Below are 22672 nucleotides of genomic sequence, written 5' to 3' on the forward strand. Positions count from 1 at the left end.
TCCACTGTTGTTTGTCATTTGCATTAATGATCTGGATGATGGTGTGGCAAATTGGATTAGTAAATATGCAGATGATACTAAGATAGGTGGAGTAGTTGATAGTGAGGTAGATTTTCAAAGTCTACAGAGAGACTTGGGCCTTTTGGAAGGGTGGGCTGAAAGATGGCAGATGGAGTTTAATGCTGATAAGTGTGAGGTGCTGCATTTTGGTAGGACAAATCAAAATAGGACGTACAGGGTAACTGGTAGGGAATTGAGGAATGCAGTGGAACAGAGGGATCTGGGAATAACTGTGCATTGTTCCCTGAAGGTGGAATCTCATGTGGATAGGGTGGTGAAGAAGGCGTTTGGTATGCTTGCCTTTATAAATCAGAGCATCGAGTATAGAAGTTGGGATGTAATGTTGAAATTGTACAGGGCATTGGTGAGGCTGAATCTGGAGTATGGTGTGCAGTTCTGGTCGCCAAATTATAGGAAGGATGTCGACAAAATGGAGAGGGTACAGAGGAGATTTACTAGAATGTTGCCTGGGTTTCAGCACTTAGGCTACAGAGAGAGGTTGAACAGGTTGGGTCTTTATTCTTTGGAGCGTAGAAGGTTGAGGGGGGACTTGATAGAGGTTTTTAAAATTTTGAGAGGGACGGACAGAGTTGACGTGGGTAGGCTTTTCCCTTTGAGAGTAGGGAAGATTCCAACAAGGGGACATAGCTTCAGAATTGAGGGACAAAGGTTTAGGGGTAACATGAGGGGGAACATCTTTACTCAGAGGGTGGTGGCTGTATGGAATGGGCTTCCGGTGGAAGTGGTGGAGGCTGGCTGGATTTTATTATTTAAGAGTAAATTGGATAGGTATATGGATAGGAGGGGATTAGAGGGTTATGGTCTGAGTGCAGGTAGATGAGACTAGGTCAGGGAGAATGGTCGGCGTGGACTGGTAGGGCCGGACAGGCCTGTTTCCATGCTGTAGTTGTTATATGTTATATGTTATACATATGTTAATCTCCTTTCCACTCTCTCCAATGTAGTCACATCATTCCCACAGTGCAGTCATTCAAACCGCTTGCAGTACTATCAATGTAGCATCGCTAAAGTTTAATACAGATGTAGCACAACCCCCCCCTGCACTTATATTCTATGCAACAGCCATTGCAGTGTCGTATTCAATCTGTCTCTTCATCATCTTATGTGCTGAAATGGTTTGCTCTGGTTTATTTTCACCCACAAAATCCTGACTTGAAGGTGGCATCTCTGTTTTACTGACTCAGGATAGTCTACCATTTTACGCTTGTATTCTTAGTATGATTGTGCCTAATGTATGGTACAATTGTCACTGAACTAATTGCAAAATAAAATTTTGTCTGCAATAGACAATAGGTGCAGGAGTAGGCCCTTCGAGCCAGCACCACCATACAATGTGATCATGGCTGATCATTCTCAATCAGTACCCCGTTCCTGCCTTCTCCCCATACCCCCTGACTCCGCTATCCTTAAGAGCTCTATCTAGCTCTCTCTTGAATGCATTCAGAGAATTGGCCTCCACTGCCTTCTGAGGCAGAGAATTCCACATATTTACAACTCTGACTGAAAAAGTTTTTCCTCATCTCCGTTCTAAATGGCCTACCCCTTATTCTTAAACTGTGTACTTGGGTACGCATGGCAATAAAGTACTATTGAATCGTTGAGATCAAGTTGCATCTGCGGGGAGAAAAAGTTGACTTCTCATCAGGTAAAAGCATCAAAGCAGGATGGGTACGTTCGTTTGCATTCCCGAAGAAGAAATTAGTACAAAATAATCAAAACTGCATGCATGTAAACTTCTGAAAGGGGTAGGTTGTGATAGATGCTGGATTCAAAGTATAGAAACCGTTCCATGCCTTTGATTCCTGATTGTGTTTGGGGAATAGGATTTGGAACCTGTTCTTCACTTTGTTCCTAATTCTGAATGATCCCAAGTCATGATAGGGCAGAAGCTTAAAGAGCGAATGGCAAGGCTCGTTCTGAGTAATCGGAAACAACACTGCTGAAATTACTTACCTGTCTGTTGTGCAGTTTGTGGTGTCTGCTGACTTCGCTGTGCATTGTATTGAACAGTAGCAACAGGCCTGAACTGTTGGGCTGCTGAGGTAGTGTACTGGCCAGGTGGGTAGTAATACACTGGCATCTGAAAGATATTCACGGAAGATTTCTAATTTCCAATCTTTAAGTTTCAATCACGAGCAGTTCATTAATAATTACGCGGGAAAATATTCAAGAACGTGCAGAGTCATGGCTGATCATCCAGAATCAGTACCCTGTTCCTGCTTTCTCCCCATATCCCTTGATTCCGTTAGCCCAAAGAGCTATATCTAACTCTCTCTTGAATACAAAAGACAATAGACAATAGGTGCAGAGGAGGCCATTCAGCCCTTCGAGCCAGCACCACCATTCAATGTGATCATGGCTGATCATTCTCAATCAGTACCCCGTTCCTGCCTTCTCCCCATACCCCCTGACTCCGCTATCCTTAAGAGCTCTATCTAGCTCTCTCTTGAATACATTCAAAGACTCCAAAGACGTACAGGTATGTATGTTAATTGACTGGGTAAATGTAAAAATTGTCCCTAGTGGGTGTAGGATAGTGTTAATGTACGGGGATCGCTGGGCGGCGCGGACTTGGTGGGCCGAAAAGGCCTGTTTCCGTGCTGTATATATATGATATGATATGATATGATTCAGTGAATTGGCCTCCACTGCCTTCTGTGGCAGAGAATTCCACACATTCACAACTCTCTGGCTGAAAAACATTTTCCTCATCTCAGTCCTAGATGGCCTACCCCTTATTCATAAACTGTGACCCCTGGTTCGGGACTCCCCATACATCGGGAACATTTTTCCTGCATCTAGCCTGTCTAATCCCTTAAGAATTTTATAATGTTTCTATAAGATCCCCTCTCATCCTTCAAAATTCCAGTCAATCCGTTCTTTCATTCTTCAGTCAAAGAATCATACAGCACAAGAACAGGTTGTTCGCTCGACCATGTCCTAACTGAGCAAGGAATCAGATTTATACAAATCCAAGTTTCCAGTATTTGGCCATTGCTTTCTCTGTCTTGTGATTCAAGTCCCCTCCTAAATATTGCCCGAGTCTTTGACCCCACCACCTCCCCAGGCAATACATTTCAGATTCCAAATAGTCCTTGGTTTAAAATCGTTCCTCCTCAGAACTGCTCTACTCCCTAACTTTGACATAATAATAATAAAGTAGGCCTCAAACTGGTGGCACAGTGTCGCAGTGGTAGAGTTGCTGCCTTACAGCGAATGCAGCGCCGGAGACTCAGGTTCGATCCTGACTACGGGCGCCGTCTGTATGGAGTTTGTACGTTCTCCCCGTGACCTGCGAGGGTTTTCTCCGAGATCTTCGGTTTCCCACACTCCAAAGACGCACAGGTCTGTAGGTTAATTGGCTGGGCAAATGTAAAAATTGTCCCTAGTGGGTGTAGGATAGTGTTAATGTACGGGGATCGCTGGGCGGCGCGGACCCGGTGGGCCGAAGGGCCTGTTTCTGCGCTGTATCTCTAAATCTAAATCATAGGTACGCCTAAACATCTACATGGAATTGTAGCCCAGGCATCATTGGATGCCAGTGAGCATGTATAGGCTCCATGCATTGAAGCATCAGTCTTGAAGGTGGGGAGATTGGAGCCTGACCCAAAATACAGGGGTCAGTCCCCAATTGTTCAATTTTGTTTTAATTGAATTGGGGATTGAAAAGTGACACGATGTAAACCAATTTCTTTCCTATTTGGTATCTTTACATTGCAAAAAATTCTGACTATTTCTTTTTAACAAAGTCACTTTCTTGTGAATGAAACTTAAGCCACCGTGAGAGGTGGAGAGGACTTGAATCACAAGACAGAGAAAGCAGTGGCCAAATACTAGAAAAATTGGATTTGCACGACTGTCAATGGATGTTGACTGTTTGAAATGAGATGGGATTTTCATTTTAGATTCAGTCCAACTTGCCTTTAATTTAACAAGCCATGCTTATCTGATATCTATCTCGTACCTGGGCAGATGGCTGTGGTACAAATCCTTGCGGTGGTTGTAGCACTTGCTGAGTCAGGGGCTGTCCAGATCCAGTGAAACTACCTGGAGGAAGCTGACTTGTTGATGCCAAGACATATTTCGATTGTTGGGATGCATGAGGCAGAATGGGTGATTGAAATACGGGACCAGATGGTGGCTCAGCCTCTCCCGACGACTGTCTGCTTAAACTCATCTGGTTAAACTGTGAGGCCAAATCTTCTCGCTGTGATGAAGCCATCAAAGAATAATGAGTACTGTCTGCTGAATAATTCCTCTAAGAGGATTAGCAGAAAACATGCAACTTTAAAGAAAAACAAGGCCAAAGACGTATCGATAGAAACACATGCTTTGCTTGATTTCATGCCATGGTTGTCAACCATTAAAAATGAATAAAGCTCTGAATCAATCTCACCTGCCAACATGGATTTACAGTTAATAAAACCACAATGTACAAAAACACACCTTCGCCCATCCAGGGACTGTTGGATCGTGATAAGAGGAAGAAACCATAATTGGTCTGCTCCTCTTAAACGCATGGCCATTAAGGGCGAATGTAATGCCTAAACACAGACTAAGCTGCTATTAACCAGCTTAGAGCAGAGCAAAGCCTTTCAAAACATTGCGTTGATGGCGTGTGCATTGAACAGGAGGGCAGAACTTAATTAGAACATAAAACAGCACGGCACAAGAAACAGGCCCTTCGGCCCACTATGGCTGTGTTGAACATGATGCCTAGACCATCATTTATCTACCTTCACACAACCCATATCCCTCCACTCCCTGCATTTCCATATGCTATCCGAAAGTCTTTTAAATGCCACAAAAAGATCTGCTTCAACCAGTGTGTTCCAGGCATTCATCACCCTCTGTTTAAAAAAACTTGTCCCAAACATATCCTTTAAACTTTGCCCCTCTCATCTTAAAGCTATGCCCCCTGGTATTTAATTTTTCTTCCCTGGGGGAACAAAAATCCTGACAGTCTACCATATCTATGCCTCTCATTATTTCATACACTTCTATCGGGTCCTCCTGCAAACTTTGGGGTTCCAGGGAAAACAAGCCAAGTCTGTCCAATCTCTCCCTGGAGCTTATACCCACCAATCCGGGCATCATTCCCATAGACCTCCTCTGCGCCCTTTCCAAAGTACATACTTCCTGTAATGTGGAAGCCGGAAGTGCACACAATACTCCAAATGCAACCTAACCAAAGTCCGTCTGAAGAACGGCCTCGACCCGAAACGTCACCCATTCCTTCTCTCCAGAGATGCTGTTTGTCCCGCTGAGTTACTCCAGCTTTTTGTGTCCATCTCAAAGTCTCATAAAGTTGCATCTTGACTTCTTGACTCTTACACTCCATGCCCCGACCGATGAGAGCGAGCATACCCTATGCCTTCTTTACCATTTGATGGTATTTGATGGCAATAACAAGGTGGCGCAGTGGTCGAGTTGCTGCCTTACAGCACTTGCAGCGCTGGAAACCCGGGTTCGATCCCGACTACGGGTGCTGTCTGTACGGAGTTTGTACGTTCTCCCTGTGACTGCGTGGTTTCTCCGAGATCTTTATTTTTTCTCCCACACTCCAAAGACGTACAGGTATGTAGGTAAATTGGCTAGGTAAATGAAAATAATGTCCCTAGTGTGTGCAGGATAGGGTTAATATGCGGGGATCGCTGGTCGGCGCGGACCCGGTGGGCCGAAGGGCCTGTTTCCGCGCTGTATCTCTAAACCAAACTAAACTAAAAAGTTACAGTCTGTGTATTCCTCTATTTGTAGTTCCACTGAAATCAACTCGGAAGTACAAATTGGAGTAATAGTAAAATAATCTGCCTTATACTATCACCGGGTTTTTCCTCTGTTGTGTCAGAATCAACTGCTTGCAGAGGTAGGGGAAGGAAATGGTGTGGTAGGTGACGGATATGGGCAGCATTTAATCTTTACATTTTTGATGTTGTCCATTTTATAAAGTCTGGTAATTCAGCTGATTGGAATGCACTGTTTAATTTTTTAGATATTTATATCTCAATGAACCACTGAAAGTGATTTTTTCATCTGCTTTCAATGGGCCTTGAAACATAAAATAAAATTTTGTTTAGTTTTTAGTTTGGAGATACAGCGAGGAAACAGGCCCTTCGGCCCACAGGGTCCGTGCCGACCAGCGATCCCCCCCATATTAACACTATCCTATACCCACTAGGGCCAATTTTTACATTTACCAAGCCAATTAACCTACAAACCTGTACGTCTTTGGAGTGTGGGAGCAAACCGAAGATCTCGGGGGAAAACCCTCGCAGGTCACGGGGAGAACGTACAAACTCCGTACAGACAGCACCCGTAGTCGGGATCGAACCGGGGTGTCCGGCACTGCATTCACTGTAAGGCAGCAACTCTACCGCTGCGCCACCGTGAGAAATTGTTTTCTGCTCTCGCACTATGAATAAATCAATTCACCAGTATGTTTCCCTGTTTGTTGATGATAATTATTACCGTTTTGACTTAACCTTAACACAAAGTCAAGCAACTTCCTCATTCACAAATATTTTGACAAATAATAAGGTCACTAGTGATAGGAGCAGAATTAGGCCATTCGTCCCATCAAGTCTACTCCGCCATTCAATCATGGCTGATCTATCTCTCCCTCCTAACCCCATTACCCTGCCTTCTCCCCATAATCCTTGACACCCGTACTCATCAAGAGCCTATCTATCTTTGACTTAAAAATCAATTCCCGGCCTCCGAGGCCTTCTGTGGCTAAGAATTCCACTGATTCACCACCATCTGACTGAAGAAATTCCTCCTCATCGCCTTCCTAAAGGAACGTCCTTTAATCCTGAGGCTATGACCTTTGGAACTAGACCTCTCCCACTAGTGGAAACATCCTCTCCACATCCATTCTTTCCAAGCCTTTCACGATTCGGTAAGTTTCAATGAGGTCCCCACTCATCCTTCTAAACTCCAGCGAGTACAGGCCCAGTGCCGTCAAACGCTCATCCTATGTTAACCCACTCATTCCTGAGATCATTCTCGTAAACCTCCTCTGGACCCTCTCCAGAGCCAGCACATCCTTCCTCAGATATGGGGCCCAAAGTTGCTCACAATATTCCAAGTGTGATCTGACCAGTGCCTTTTAGAGTCTCAGCATTACATCCCTGTTTTTTGTATTTTAGCCCGCTTGAAATAAATGCTAGCATTGCGTTTACTCTATAGAATTAGCGTCAAACATGAACTGCCAACAGCAATTAATGCAGTGAACAGTTACCACTGAAAGTGAAGCAAAGCACACAAACAAACTTAAGATACATTTGTACACACATTGCAGATATTATAATGAATGGGGTCGAAGCCGTAAGTGAAACTATACAAGTACCACCGGAAACTGCTGTGTTGGCGAAACAGGTAGCAGGTGTTGGGAAGGGTAAGAAGCTGTTGGATACTGGGCAGGTTGGGACGTTGGCTGCATTGCTTGAACTGGCTGAGAAAAGAATTCAGAAGCAAAGTCAAATATTGAAATTACAGTTCCGAGTCCTATAAAGTACAGAATGAGGGAATACAAGAAACTGCAGGCGATGAAATCCCGAGCATAAAACAAGGAGGAACTCAATGGTCAGCAAGCACCATGGAAGGAATGGGTAGATTAGGTTACAGGCTGCCACCCTACCTCAGATTAACCGGAGTATGGTGGAGAAAGCCGGCAAAGGGAGATGGGGAAGGGGCAAAGCCCAGCAAAGTGACAGATGGAATCAAAACGCAAGAGTAACTCAGCAGGTCAGGCAACATCTCCGGAGAAAAGAAACAGGTGACATTTCAGGTCGAGGCCCTTCTTCAGACTGAGAGGGGAACTAGATATGCCCAGTGTCTCTGAGCACCACACCCGTAGGAGGTGCGTCCAGCTCTAGTTCCTTGTCTATCATGTTAGGGAAATGGATCAGCAGCTGGATGACCAGTGGATCATGCAGGAGGCTGAGGAGGTCATAATAATAATAATAATAATAATAACAATGATAATAACAATAACAACAACAATCTGGAGTATGGTGTGCAGTTCTGGTTGCCAAATTATAGGAAGGATGTCGACAAAATGGAGAGGGTGCAGAGGAGATTTACTAGAATGTTGCCAGGGTTTCAGCACTTGGGCTACAGAGAGAGGTTGAACAGGTTGGGTCTTTATACTTTGGAGCGTAGAAGGTTGAGGGGGGACTTGATAGAGGTTTTTAAAATTTTGAGAGGGACGGACAGAGTTGACGTGGGTAGGCTTTTCCCTTTGAGAGTAGGGAAGATTCCAACAAGGGGACATAGCTTCAGAATTGAGGGACAAAGGTTTAGGGGTAACATGAGGGGGAACTTCTTTACTCAGAGGGTTGTGGCTGTATGGAATGGGCTTCCGGTGGAAGTGGTGGAGGCTGGCTCGATTTTATTATTTAAGAGTAAATTGGATAGGTATATGGATAGGAGGGGATTGGAGGGTTATGGTCTGAGTGCAGGTAGATGAGACTAGGTCAGGGAGAATGGTCGGCGTGGACTGGTAGGGCCGGACAGGCCTGTTTCCATGCTGTAGTTGTTATATGTTATATGTTATAACAACAACAACAACAACAATAATAATAATAATAGTAATAAAAATAATAGTAATAATAATAATAATGATAATAGTAATAATAACAATAATAGTAATAATAATAATAATAATAATAACAATAATAACAACAATAACAATAACAATAACAATAACAACAATAACAACAATAACAATAACAATAACAATAACAATAACAATAACAATAACAATAACAATAACAATAACAATAACAATAACAATAACAATAACAATAACAATAACAATAACAATAACAACAATAACAATAACAATAACAATAACAATAATAATAACAGTAATAATAATGATAATAATAATAATGATGATAATAATAATAACAATAATAATAACAATAATAATAACAATAACAATAACAATAACAATAAAAATAACAATAACAATAACAATAACAATAATAATAGTAATAATAACAATAATAATAATAATGACAATAATGACAATAATGACAATAATGATAATAATGATAATAACAATAATAACAATAATAATAATAATAATAATAATAATAATAATAATAATAATAATAATAATAATAATAATAATAATAATAATAATAATAATAATAATAGTAATAATAACAATAACAATAACAATAAAAATGATAATAATAATGATAATAATAATTATAATAATAATTATAATAATAATAATGATAATAACGATAATAATAATAATGATAATAATAATAATAGTAATAATAATAATAGTAAATCATAATAATAATAGTAATAATAATAATAATTATAATAACAATAATAACAATAACAATAACAATAACAATAATAATAATAATAATAATAATAATAATAATAATAATAATAATAATAATAATAATAATAATAATAATAATAATAATAATAATAATAATATATTCCTTTATTTGTCCCACACCGGGGAAATTTGCAGTGTTACAGCAGCAAAGTGGATGGCAAGAGACATTCATTATAAATCAAAATAAAGACAAGGATAATTGTCATCATTTACTGTGTTTTTCCTTTACTGTTGACTGGTCTGATGACTCGTCTGCTGGGAGCAGTGCTGGTTGTGCAGTCTCACAGCAGCGGGAAGGAAGGACCTCCGATATCTCTCCTTCACACACTTGGGGTGAAGGAGTCTGTCACTGAAGGAGCTACTCAGTGCAGTGACGGTGTCCTGCATGGGGTGGGAGTCGTTGCCCAGCAGCGATGTTAACTTTGCCATCATCCTCCTCCCTCCCACCGCCTGCACTGAGTCGAGGAGGCAACCCAGGACAGAGCTGGCCTTCCTGACCAGCCTGTCGAGTCTCTTCCCCTCCGCCGCTGAGATGCTGATGCTCCAGCAGACCACTCCATAGAAAATGGCAGATGCAACCACTGTGTTGTAGAAGGTCCATTGGAGTGCCCCCTGCACTCCAAAGGACCTGGGTCTCCTCAGCAGGTAAAGTCTGCTCTGGCCCTTTTTGTACAGTGCATTGATATTTTCGGTCCAGTCAAGTTTATTGTTGAGGTAAACACCCAGGTACTGCATAAGGAAGTTCCAGTGAGGCGGTTAGACCAAAGGTATGACAGAACGTAGATGGATGACACGAGGAAAAGGGAGTATTCCCTCGACAACAGGGTATTCCCCTTTGGCTACTGTTGGGGGGAGGGCGTGGGGGGGGGGGGGGGGGGGGGGGGGGTGGGGGGTGAGATGACCAGTCAGGGCAGAGCGGTTTAGATCTGTGGCAGCTCTGAGACACTGCAAGGAAGGCTGTAGGCAGGCGGAGCCATAGTGATAGGAGACTCGTGAGTGTTAGGGGGACAGACAGGAGGTCCTGTGGCAGCACGAGAGACTCCAGTATGGTATGTGGCCTCCCTGAAGTCAGGATGCAGGATATCTCGGAGCCACTGCAGAACATTTTCAAGAGGGTGGGATGAGCAGCCGGCAGTCGCTGTGGACATTGGCACAAATGACATCGGTAGGAAGAGGGATAAGGCCTTGCAGAGTGAATATGGGAAGTAAGGCAATAGGTTCAAAAGCAGGACCTCGAGGATAGTATTCTCCGGATAGCTGCGGGAGCCAGTTAGTAGACAATAGACAATAGGTGCAGGAGGAGGCCATTCGGCCCTTCGAGCCAGCACCGCCATTCAATGTGATCATGGCTGATCATTCTCAATCAGTACCCCGTTCCTGCCTTCTCCCCATACCCCCTGACTCCGCTACCTTAAGAGCTCTATCCAGCTCTCTCTTGAATGCATTCAGAGAATTGGCCTCCACTGTCTTCTGAGGCTGAGAATTCCACAGATTCACAACTCATGTCCGTTCTAAATGGCCTATCCCTTGTTCTTATACTGTGGCCGCTGGTTCGGGACTCCCGTAACATCTCCCCTCAACACTGAAGTTGCCAGACTCTGCCTTGTTCCAGGCTGGGAGGCAAAGACACTCAAGTTTGTTTAAATTTGACTCTGGCTGAATAATATGGAAAACACAACTGAGCCAGAGTTGGCCGATTTCAGCCAAATAATTTCAATTTCAGCCAAGTACTGCCAAAGTAATTCATGGAGAATGAGATTGGGAGACAAAAGACAATAGACAATAGGTGCAGGAGGAGGCCATTCAGCCCTTCGAGCCAGCACCGCCATTCAATGTGATCATGGCTGATCATTCTCAATCAGTACCCCGTTCCTGCCTTCTCCCCATACCCCCTGACTCCGCTATCCTTAATAGCTCTATCTAGCTCTCTCTTAACATAGAAACATAGAAAATAGGTGCAGGAGTAGGCCATTCGGCCCTTCGAGCCTGCACAGCCATTCAATATGATCATGGCTGATCATCCAACTCAGTATCCCGTACCTGCCTTCTCTCCATACCCCCTGATCCCTTTAGCCACAAGGGCCACATCTAACTCCCTCTTAAATATAGCCAATGAACTGGCCTCAACTACCTTCTGTGGCAGAGAATTCCACAGATTCACCACTCTCTGTGTGAAAAGAAAAACGTTCTCATCTCGGTCCTAAAAGACTTCCCCCTTATCCTTAAACTGTGACCCCTTGTTCTGGACTTCCCCAACATCGGGAACAATCTTCCTGCATCTAGCCTGTCCAACCCCTTAAGAATTTTGTAAGTCTTGAATGCATTCAGAGAATCGGCCTCCACTGCCTTCTGAGGCAGAGAATTCCACAGATTCACAACTCTCTGACTGAAGAAGGTTTTTCCTCATTTCCGCTCAAATCCAGATTAGGGATTGCGGTAATCCACATGCAATTTGGTCATTTGGCAAGTACAAAAACATGACTACTCACCTGTGGAATGAGATGACTGGGTATGTGCTGCTGGTGTGGCTGTGGCTGTGGAGGTGGCTGCTGCTGGCTCTGCCCAGTGCGTGGACTTCTAACCGAGTGTGAGCCAACCGGGGGATTATAGATTGCTGGTGTACCATCGGGATTCACAAAGGGTTGACCTGTAACATGTGCGATAAACTCAATCGACGCAACAAAGGCGATCGGTGTCAATTATTAAACGTCAAAAAATTCTGATTAAATAGCTGTTGGACAAGTCCAGCATAAACTGGATTGCTTCTTCAACAGCCTGACCACGGGAGAAGACGGCAGGGGAAGGGAAAAAGGCATTCTGGCCTTCCATCACAGGTCAAGTCAAGTCAAGTCAATTTTATTTGTATAGCACATTTAAAAACAACCCACGTTGACCAAAGTGCTGTACATCTGATTAGGTGACTGGAGGAGACTCACTGTGAATCTGTGGAATTCTCTGCCACAGAAGGTAGTTGAGGCCAGTTCATTGGCTATATTTAAGAGGGAGTTAGATGTGGCCCTTGTGGCTAAAGGGATCAGGGGGTATGGAGAGAAGGCAGGTACGGGATACTGAGTTGGATGATCAGCCATGATCATATTGAATGGCGGTGCAGGCTCGAAGGGCCGAATGGCCTACTCCTGCACCTATTTTCTATGTTTCTATGTTTCTATGTGATGGATGTTTCTTTTGTTTGGTGTTGGTTTATGATTGTATGTGTTATTGCATATTTTTATTGCTTATTTTTAATTGGTCTTATTGTTGAACTACGGGTAATCTTTCATTTCACTGCACATTTATGTGTATGTGACAAATAAATTGACTATTGATGTCCACTGGAATTTAGAAGGATGACAGGGGATCTTTATAGAAACATGTAAAATTCCGAAGGGATTGGACAGGCTAGATGCAGGAAACATGTACCCAATGTTGGGGGAGTCCAGAACCAGGGGGTCACAGTTTCAGAATAAGGGGTAGGCCATTTAGGACTGAGATGAGAAAAAACTCTTTCACCCAGAGAGTTGTGAATCTCTGTTACAGAAGGCAGTGGAGGCCAATTCACTGGATGTATTCAAAAGAGAGTTAGATATAGCTCTTAGGGCTAACTGAATCATGGGAGATAGGGAGAAAGCAGGAACGGGGTACTGATTTTGAATGATCAGACATGATCATATTGAATGGCGGTGCTGACTCGAAGGGCCGATTGGCCTACTCCTGCACCTATTTTCTATGCTTCTATGTAAACCTTAACACCTATAGAGGTGGTGCGACTGAAGTGAATGGAAGACACCGAAACTGCGGGAGGATTTAAGGTCTATTTGATCAATGAACAGAGTCCTTCACATCAGTTCATAATCCTGTACTGAGGCATAACGTTAGAAAACATCCTGCTCACATTTTATACCTCCAGTTTTTGTCCTTGGCAGTATTAAAGGTGTTAATGCTATGCATAACTATATCTGGTGCTCCATTTTGTTTCAAAGAAGGTACAGTTAACATGGTGCAACAAATTATCTTGACAAACCTTCCTTCCCTTCCACATTCAATCTCAAATATGCTTTTTTCCCCCCATAGGGCTGTATAGTAATTCGCATATCACTGTACCTTAATTGGTGCATGTGACAATAAAAGACCTTTGAAACCTTTGAAAACACCTTATTTAATAGTTCAGCAGTGAGACCATGAAGCTCAAGTGCCAAGAAGCCCAAACTATTGCCGCTATTAGTAATATTTAAACAATGGTATAAAGATACATGCGCAGGCAACAGCATTTAATGTTCAGTCGAAAATCTCAAGAAGAACTGCAACCACACAAAAATGATCCCAGAAAGTTTCTCACAAGCTCAATTTATGGCCAGCAATTTTCTACGCAGAAGAAAAAATACCGATGTAAACATTCTTGCCACGCAATACATATTTGTACATTTTGCAAAAATAAACATTTCAGCTTTTACTTTCCTTTCCTGCTTTTCACAGGTGTTTCTGTGTATCCAGAAAGCTTATCAACAAAAAGGCGTAATATTATATTTTGCAGTCTTGCCATAAACGATTAATTATAGAGGTGCCCCATCATATTGCTTTGGTATTTTATGAGCCATCAGTTGACGGAACAGGTGCATGCACTTATTTACCTGTGTGTGGGTTTAACAGCAGACTGCCAGGTGGTATACCTGTTGCCTCCAGAGGGAGCAAGATATAACTTGTGTTTGTAGATGCCACTTGTCCACCCATCCCACCATCAGGGTAGGAGACTGTCCCCGTAGAGTTGACCGAAACAGGGATAACATTTGCACTTTGCAATGGCTGATGGCTCCTTGACAGTGAACTTGAGGAGCCAGCGCTACTGGAAGACTCTGAACCTGGAGAATGCAAAATAAGTTTCAAACTTCGCAAGGATATTCTGTACACAATAATTCATTTTCTAACAATATGCATTTTTTTTCTTCCAAATCTCAATAGACAATAGACAATAGGTGCAGGAGTAGGCCATTCGGCTCTTCGAGCCAGCACCGCCATTTACCGTGATCATGGCTGGTCATCCACAATCAGTACCCCGTTCCTGCCTTCTCCCCGGATCCCTTGACTCCACTATCATTAAGAGCTCTATCTAACTCTCTCTTGAAAGCATCCAGGGAATTGGCCTCCACTGCCTTCTGAGGCAGAGAGTTCCATAGCTTCACAACTCACTGAGTGAAAAAGTTTTTCCTCATCTCCGTTCTAAATGGCCTACCCCTTATTCTTAAACTGTGGCCCCTGGTTCGGGACTCCCCCAACATCGGGAACGTGTTTCCTGCCTCTAACGTGTCCAATCCCTGAAAAAATCATATTTGTTTCAATAGGATCTCCTCTCATCCTAAATTCCAGTGTATACAAGCCCAGTCGCTCCAGTCTTTCAACATACGACAGTCCCGCCATTCCGGGAATTAACCTCGTGAACTTACGCTGCACTCCCTCAATAGTAAGAATGTCCTTCCTCAAATTTGGAGACCAAAACTGTACACAATACTCCTGGTGTGGTCTCACTAGGGCCCTGTACAACTGCAGAAGGACCTCTTTGCTCCTATACTCAACTCCTCTTGTTATGAAGGCCAACATTCCATTGGGTTTCTTCACAGCCTGCTGTACCTGCATGCTTCCATTCAGTGACTGATGCAGTAGGACACCCAGATCTCGTTGTAATTCCCCTTTTCCGAATGACACCATTCAGTTAATAATCTGCCTTTCCTGTTCTTACCACCAAACTGGATAACCTCACACATTTATCCACATTGCATCCACAGCCACATTAAACTGCATCTGCCATGCATCTGCCCACTCAACCTGTCCAGGTGAGATGAGAGTAGCTTACTTCCTTTATTAATGCCACAGGAGATTGAGCGTCACAGTGGCGCAGCTGGTAGAGCTGCTGCCTCACAGCGCTAGAGACCCAGGTTTGATTCCGAGCTCGGGTCCATCTATGTGGAGTTCAAGTGATAAAATCAGAAATGGTCTTTGAAATTATGGCCTGGTGCTCATCTGTGGCGACCTGGTCCAAGGATAAGTAGAAGGAGGTGTCCGAGAGCTGGCAAATCTTCTCCAGCTGCTTCCTTAATACGGACCCGAGATTCAGTGGCCTACAATTTACTGGGTAATCTTTATTTCCCGTCGCCAAAAGTCTGTCTGTTCTTTCCTTCTTTGTGTTTTAATAGTTTGGGTTAAAATGTTTCTGCAGATGTCACAACGGTGATCGGGCTGATCACCAACGGTGATGAAACAAAATACAGAGCGGAGGTGCAGAACCTGGAGGACTGGTGCTCTGATAACAACCTGTCCCTAAATACCACCAAGACCAAGGAGCTGATCATCAACGTCCGTAGGTCACACAACGGGGAATACGCCCCGATCTTTATCAACGGGGACAGTGTGGAGAGAGTGTCCAGCTTCAAGTTTCTGGGCACTCACATTTCAGTGGACCTAACATGGTCCAATAACACTGCTGCGCTGGTCAAGAAGGCACAGCAACGATTGTTCTACCTGAGAACACTGAAAAAGTCTGGTCTACCCCAACAGCTGCTGACGACATTCTACCGCTGCACCATAGAGAGCATTCTAACCCTGTGTGGTACCTCAGCTGCACGGAGGCAGAGAGGAAAGCTCTTCAGCGGGTAGTCCATAGATCTCAGAGCACTATCGGAACACAACTACCAGCCTTGGAGGGCATCTACAACACACGATGCCTCAGAAAAGTCACCAGCATCCACAAAGACTCTTCACACCCCTGCAACAGTCTGTTCGAACTTCTACCATCGGGCAGACGATACAAGGCCTTCTACGCCCGCACCTCCAGACTCAGGAACAGCTTTATCCCCAGGGCCATAGCTGCTATGAACCGGTCCTGCTGAGCCGGATGGTCACTTGCACTTTATTCTGTTTTAAAACTGTTTCTAATTTGTTTCATTCAGTTGTTTAAATTAATACTGACTAGCTAATTAATTTATTGCATCGTATGGGAGGCGCATTCCCAATCTCGTTGTACCCCTGTACAATGACAATAAAGATATATTGCATTGTATTGTATTGAATTGTATGTATGTTTTTAGTGTTCTTTAACTTGCTTTATGTGGGGGGTGGGGGGAAACTTTTTCTAACCTCTTATCTCAATGGAGATACGATTTTTCTCCGTATCGTATCTCCGTCCACACTGCGACCTAACATGGAGGAGTTGGCGGCCTATGCTGGAGGCTCCACTGCGGTCACCTGCGGACTAACCATCGTGGAGCTCACGATCCCTTTGCCAGGGCTCGACCTCGGAGCTCCAACCGTGGGTGCTTGCGGACTTAACATCACGGAGCCCGCCGTCTCCGGACTCCAAACCGCGGAAGATTCGACCTCCCTGATGCGGGAGTTTCGATCGCCCCGATGCGGGGGCTTCGACCGCCGGACGCGGGGGCTTCGATGGCCGGCTGCAGGTGCTTTGATTATCCCGATGGATGGTTCGACTGTCCCGACCACGGGAGAATAAAGAGGAAGAAGCTTGGACATTTTTACCTTCCAAGCAGATTTGTTGCCAGACAGGGCACAGAATTTAAGAATTGAGGCATCATTTTAGAATTTATTTAGATTTAGAGATACAGCGCGGAAACAGGCCCTTCGGCCCACCGGGTCCGCGCCGCCCAGCGATCCCCGCACATTAACACTATCCTACACACACTAGGGACAATTTTTACATTTGCCCAGCCAATTAACCTACATACCTGTACGCCTTTGGAGTGTGTGAGGAAACCGAAGATCTTGGAGAAAACCCACGCAGGTCACGGGGAGAACGTACAAACTCCGTACAGACGGCGCCCGTTGTCAGGATCGAACCCGAGTCTCCGGCGCTGCATTCGCTGTAAGGCAGCAACTCTACCGCTGCGCCACCGTGCTGCCCTTATATAACATTGGTTCAGCTACAGTAGGTGGTTTAGGAATAATTTTAATTGCCATGCTATCGGAAGGACGTAATTGTACTGCAGAAGGTGGAGAGGAGACATTCCTTCAATGTATGCCTATATTGAAGGACCTTCAAGAGGCATTGGATAGGCTGGGTTTGTTATCTCTGGAGTGAAGGAGAATGTGGGGTGAATTAAATTGATGAAAGGCAAAGAGAGGTTTAAAACAAAAGGGTTTGAATTGTTTTAGAGGGGACAGAGATAGGGGCTGATATCTGGAGCATGCTGCCAGAGGAAATGGGGTGGGGTAGATACTGTCCATCACGACCAGAAAGAGTGGCCACGGCATGAAAGATATCAAATGCAGGCAAACAGAATTCTTAGAGTCATAGAGTCAGACATAAGATTGGAGATTGCAACATTCCTACATAGAGTCACAGAGTGATACAGCGTGGAAACAGGCCCTTCAGCCCAACTTGCCCACACCGGCCAACACATCCCAGCTATACTAGTCCCACCTGCCCGCGTTTGGTCCATCTCCCTCCAAACCTGTCCTATCCATGTACATGTCTAACTGTTTCTTAAATGTTGGGGTAGTTCCTGCCTCAACTACCTCCTCTGGCAGCTTGTTCCATACACCCACCACCCTTTGTGTGAAAAAGCTACCCCTCAGAATCCTATCACATCATTTCCCCTTCACCTTAAGCCTATGTCCTCTGGTCCTCGATTCACCTACTCTGGGCAAAAGACTCTGTGAATCTACCCGATCTATTCCTCTCATGATTCTTTTATATCAAAATTTCATATGCATTGAAATACAGTCGGCCTGGATGTGGGCGGGCTGAAGAGCCTGTTTTTTGTACTTTATGATGCTCTGACTATATGACTGTTACTGGAAATCAAAATACCAATAACATACGAGATTGCAGGCAGCGCCAGGTCTAACAAGGTTGATGCTGTTGGGGATATTAACCTTCCCAATATTATATCATATATCATCATATCATATCATATATATACAGCTGGAAACAGGCTTTTTCGGCCCACCAAGTCCGTGCCGCCCAGCGATCCCCGCACATTAACACTATCCTACACCCACTAGGGACAATTTTTACCTTTACCCAGCCAATTAACCTACATACCTGTACGTCTTTGGAGTGTGGGAGGAAACCGAAGATCTCGGAGAAAACCCACGCAGGTCACGGGGAGAACGTACAAACTCCTTACAGTGCAGCACCCGTAGTCAGGATCGAACCTGAGTCTCCGGCGCTGCATTTGCTGTAAAGCAGCAACTCTACCGCTGCGCTACCGTGCCGCCCATATTGACTGGGAATGTCACAGTGCGAAAGGTTTAGACGGGGTGGAATTTGTCAGATGTGTTCAGGAGAGTTTCCGTTGGCAGTATGTAGAGGGCCTCACACAGGGGAGGGCAACACTAAATTTAGCCTCGAGAAATTTGGAGGGCCAAGTGTTCATGGATGAGTCTTTTGGGGCCAGCGACCACTGTTCTGATAGATTCAAGACAGTTATAGATAGCGACACAGCGGGCCCCACACGTTAAAATGCTAAATTGGGGCTAAGCCAACTTTGAGGGCATGAGACTTCATACATCTTTATATGATCACCCCTCAGCCTCAAGCAACAAACACCTGATCTGCACAACTTCTGCCTTTACACAATAGACAATAGACAATAGACGCAGGAGTAGGCCATTCGGCCCTTCGAGCCAGCACCGGCATTGAATGTGATCATGGCTGATCATTCTCAATCAGTACCCCGTTCCTGCCTTCCCCCCATACCCCCTGACTCCGCTACCCTTAAGAGCTCTCTCCAGCTCTCTCTTGAATGCTTTCAGAGAATTGGCCTCCACTGCCTTCTGAGGCAGAGAATTCCACAGATTCACAACTCTCTGACTTTAGCTCAAGCCCTCGAGTTCTGGCAACATCTTTCCTCTTGCCTACAGCAGGGTGACCAAAAATGAGCTCAATACTCGAAGTGTGGCTTGACCAACATATTGTACAGCTATAGCCACACCAACGTTTTCTACAAGGTAGACACAAAATGCTGGAGTAACTCAGCGGGACAGGCAGCATCTCTGGAGAGAAGGAATGGGTGACGTTTCGGGCCGCAACCCTTCTTCAGACAATAATCCTCCAACATTTTCGCCATCTCCAACGTGATCCCACTGCTGGCCATATCTTCCCATCTCCACCCCTTTCTGCTTTCCACAGACACTGTTCCCTCCGAAACTCCCTGATCAACTCGTCCCTTCCCACACAAACCACCCCCTCCCCAGGTACTTTCCCCTGCAACCGCAGGAAATGCAACACCCGTCCCTTCACCTCCCCCCTCGACTCCATCCAAGGACCCAAACAGTCTTTCCAGGTGAGGCAGAGGTTCACCTGCACCTCCTCCAACCTCATCTACTGTATCCGCTGTTCCAGTTGTCAACTTCTCTACATCGGCGAGACCAAACACAGGCTCGGCGATCGTTTCGCTCAACACCTCCGCTCAGTCTGTCTTAAATTACCTGATTACCTCCCAGTGGCTCAGCACTTCAACTCCCCCTCCCATTCCCAATCTGACCTTTCTGTCCTGGGCCTCCTCCATTGTCATAGTGAGGCCCAGCGCAAATTGGAGGAACAGCATCTCATATTTCGCTTGGGTAGCTTACACCCCAGCGGTATGAACGTTGACTTCTCTAACTTCAAGTATCCCTTGCTTTCCCTCTCCATCCCATCCCCTTTCCAGTTCTCCCACCACTCTTACCATCTCCAACTACATTCTATTTGTCCCGCCCACTCCCCTGACATCAGCCTGAAGAAGGGTCTCGACCCGAAGCGTCACCCATTCCTTCTCTCCTGAGATGCTGCCTGTCCCGCTGAGTTTCTCCAGCATTTTGCGACTGCCTTCATTGAAACATAGAAGCATAGAAACATAGAAAATAGGTGCAGGAGTAGGCCATTCGGCCCTTCGAGCCTGCACCGCCATTCAATATGATCATGGCTGATCATCCAGCTCAGTAACCTGTACCTGCCTTCTCTCCATCCCCCTGATCCCTTTAGCCATAAGGGCCACATCTAACTCCCTCTTAAATATAGCCAATGAACTGGTCTCAACTACCTTCTGTGGCAGAGAATTCCACAGACTCACCACTCTCTGTGCGAAGAAATGTTTTCTCATCTCGGTCCTAAAAGACTTCCCCCTTATCCTTAAGCTGTGACCCCTGGTTCTGGACTTCCCCAACATCGGGAACAATCTTCCCGCATCTAGCCTCTCCAACCCCTTAAGAATTTTATGTTTCTATAAAAGATCCCCCCTCAGTCTTCTAAATTCCAGCGAGTACAAGCCCAGTCTATCCAGTCTTTCCTCATATGAAAGTCCTGCCATCCCAGGGATCAATCTGGTCACTCTACGACTCTTTGACTCAGTGGAGGGGATCAAATCTACCAGCGGACAACATGCGTGGTGGCTAAGCAAAACGATTAAAACCTGTACCATCGTAGCAATTAGTATGCAGTCTGTTGCCATTGCTCGTGCATTAAGTTAGCGACTTCAGGATGTTTATGTTATTTCCGGGTAGCCGTAACAAAATGCAGCAGAACTACAGAACCCGATGAATACCAGCTACCTGTTTTAGAAAGTTTGCCCGTACTCCTGTTACTGTTCGTGCTGTCACCGCGGGTTAAGACCGTTATGCCTCCGATGCTTGCTGTCTTTGTCACGGGAAGCTTCAAGTTCCGATTTGAGCTGTCCGAGTCAGTGCTACTCCAGGGTCGCTGGTCGGTCCACTTCACGTCAGTCTCTGTGCTGCTCTGGCGACTGCTGGACATTTTCCCAGTTGCATCTCTATCATCCGGAATATTCCGAAGAAAGAAAAAAAAAACCACAAAACAAAAGATCGTCACCAGTATCAGCTATGTCACCAAATGAATTGAAGTCTTACTTTCGCCCGTCCCGTAACAGACCTGAATAGCTGCCTCTTTTTCTGTGTGTCGCTGAATGTGTTGATATCCTCTAGAATTCGCCTGGAGAAAACAAATATGACTCTGGTAAAATAATTCTACAAAGAATAATATAAAGCTTTCCTTTTCTACAAATATCTTTCAAGGTGGCAGAAAATTACAAAAACATTCCTGAAACCTGCCACAATCAACATCAACTGGGTGCACAAAATTCCCCTCTCTCTCTCTGCCCCTCCCCCACCAAAGCCGTTGCATCAGCTTCGAAGCCATCTTCTTGAGACTCATTGTCTGTAACTCATTTTCACCTAGACCACAGCTAACAATGGCCTGTTCCCTTTACCGTCGTCACTTTTTTCGCATATCTTTTATTCTTTATCTCTCTATATCACCATCTGTATCTCTCCTTTTTCCCTTTCCCCCTGACTCTCAGACTGAAGAAGGGTCTCAACCCAAAACGTCACCTATTCCTTTTCTCCAGGGATGCTGCCCGTCCCTGCTGAGTTACTCCAGCCTGTTGCGTCTATCTTCGGTTTAAGCCAGCACCTGCAGTTCCTTCCTGCACAGGTGTTAATGTTTAGGAAAGGGAAGAAATTCCCCCTTGATACTCTGTAAACGAATGCATCCAGAGGGCTCTCTTTGCAATCAGTTTGAATATAGAAAAATGCCAAAACTACTGAAAATGATGATTAATACACATGCATATGGAAAGGAGAGGGAATGCATGACATAATTGGGTTTAAATCCTTCTCCAGCTTGATTTCATTCGTCACATAATGGTGGAGTATGGTACTAATATGTTATGATTAATGATGGCAAATCCGACTGACATTTTATGTTGCTAAGCCTCAGTCCGCCTTAACCAACCTGATCTCCCTGTGGCTGGGCACTTCAACTCCCCCTCCCACTCCCAGTCTGACCTTTCTGTCATGGGCCTCCTCCAGTGCCATAGTGAGGCCCAGCGGAAATTGGAGGAACATCACCTCATATTGCGCTTGGGCAGCTTGCAGCCCAGCGGTATGAACATTGACTTCTCCAACTTTAGATAGTTCCTCTGTCTCTTTCTCTTTTCCCCCCATCCCCTTCCCAGTTCTCCCACTGTCTTCCTGTCTCCACCTATATCCTTCCTTTGTCCCGCCCCCCTGACATCGGTCTGAAGAAGGTTCTCGTCCCGAAACGTCACCCATTCCCTCTCTCCTGAGATGCTGCCTGACCTGCTGAGTTACTCCAGCATTTTATGATACCTGACATTTTATGTTGATAGAAGCTTTCTAACTGAAACAACTGTGATGAAGGACTGGGCCTGGTAAATATGTATCTTATCAAGAAATATGGAATGTCAAGTGCCTTTTTTA

At 44.8% G+C, this 22672-nt stretch overlaps 1 protein-coding gene across 9 annotated transcripts in view; it reads right to left on the bottom strand.

Moving 5' to 3' along the window:
• The window catches only part of LOC144592942 (cAMP-regulated phosphoprotein 21-like), a 164995-nt gene that overhangs the window by 29413 nt on the left and 112910 nt on the right, over positions 1-22672 (bottom strand). For 5 of the 9 annotated variants that reach the window (XM_078398257.1, XM_078398258.1, XM_078398262.1 and 2 more), the window contains 7 exons: positions 21324-21383; positions 20984-21204; positions 14077-14304; positions 11938-12095; positions 7430-7534; positions 4046-4288; positions 2035-2161 (listed from right to left, as the gene is read on the bottom strand). In XM_078398257.1, coding sequence (XP_078254383.1) covers positions 2035-2161; positions 4046-4288; positions 7430-7534; positions 11938-12095; positions 14077-14304; positions 20984-21204; positions 21324-21383 — 1142 coding nt within the window. The remainder of the gene's footprint in view (positions 1-2034; positions 2162-4045; positions 4289-7429; positions 7535-11937; positions 12096-14076; positions 14305-20983; positions 21205-21323; positions 21384-22672) is intronic. The other 4 variants (XM_078398263.1, XM_078398264.1, XM_078398259.1 and 1 more) reach the window with 2 other exon arrangements.

This window comes from Rhinoraja longicauda, chromosome 4 (genome assembly GCF_053455715.1).
Source record: "Rhinoraja longicauda isolate Sanriku21f chromosome 4, sRhiLon1.1, whole genome shotgun sequence".
Classification (NCBI taxonomy): Eukaryota; Metazoa; Chordata; class Chondrichthyes; order Rajiformes; family Arhynchobatidae; genus Rhinoraja; species Rhinoraja longicauda.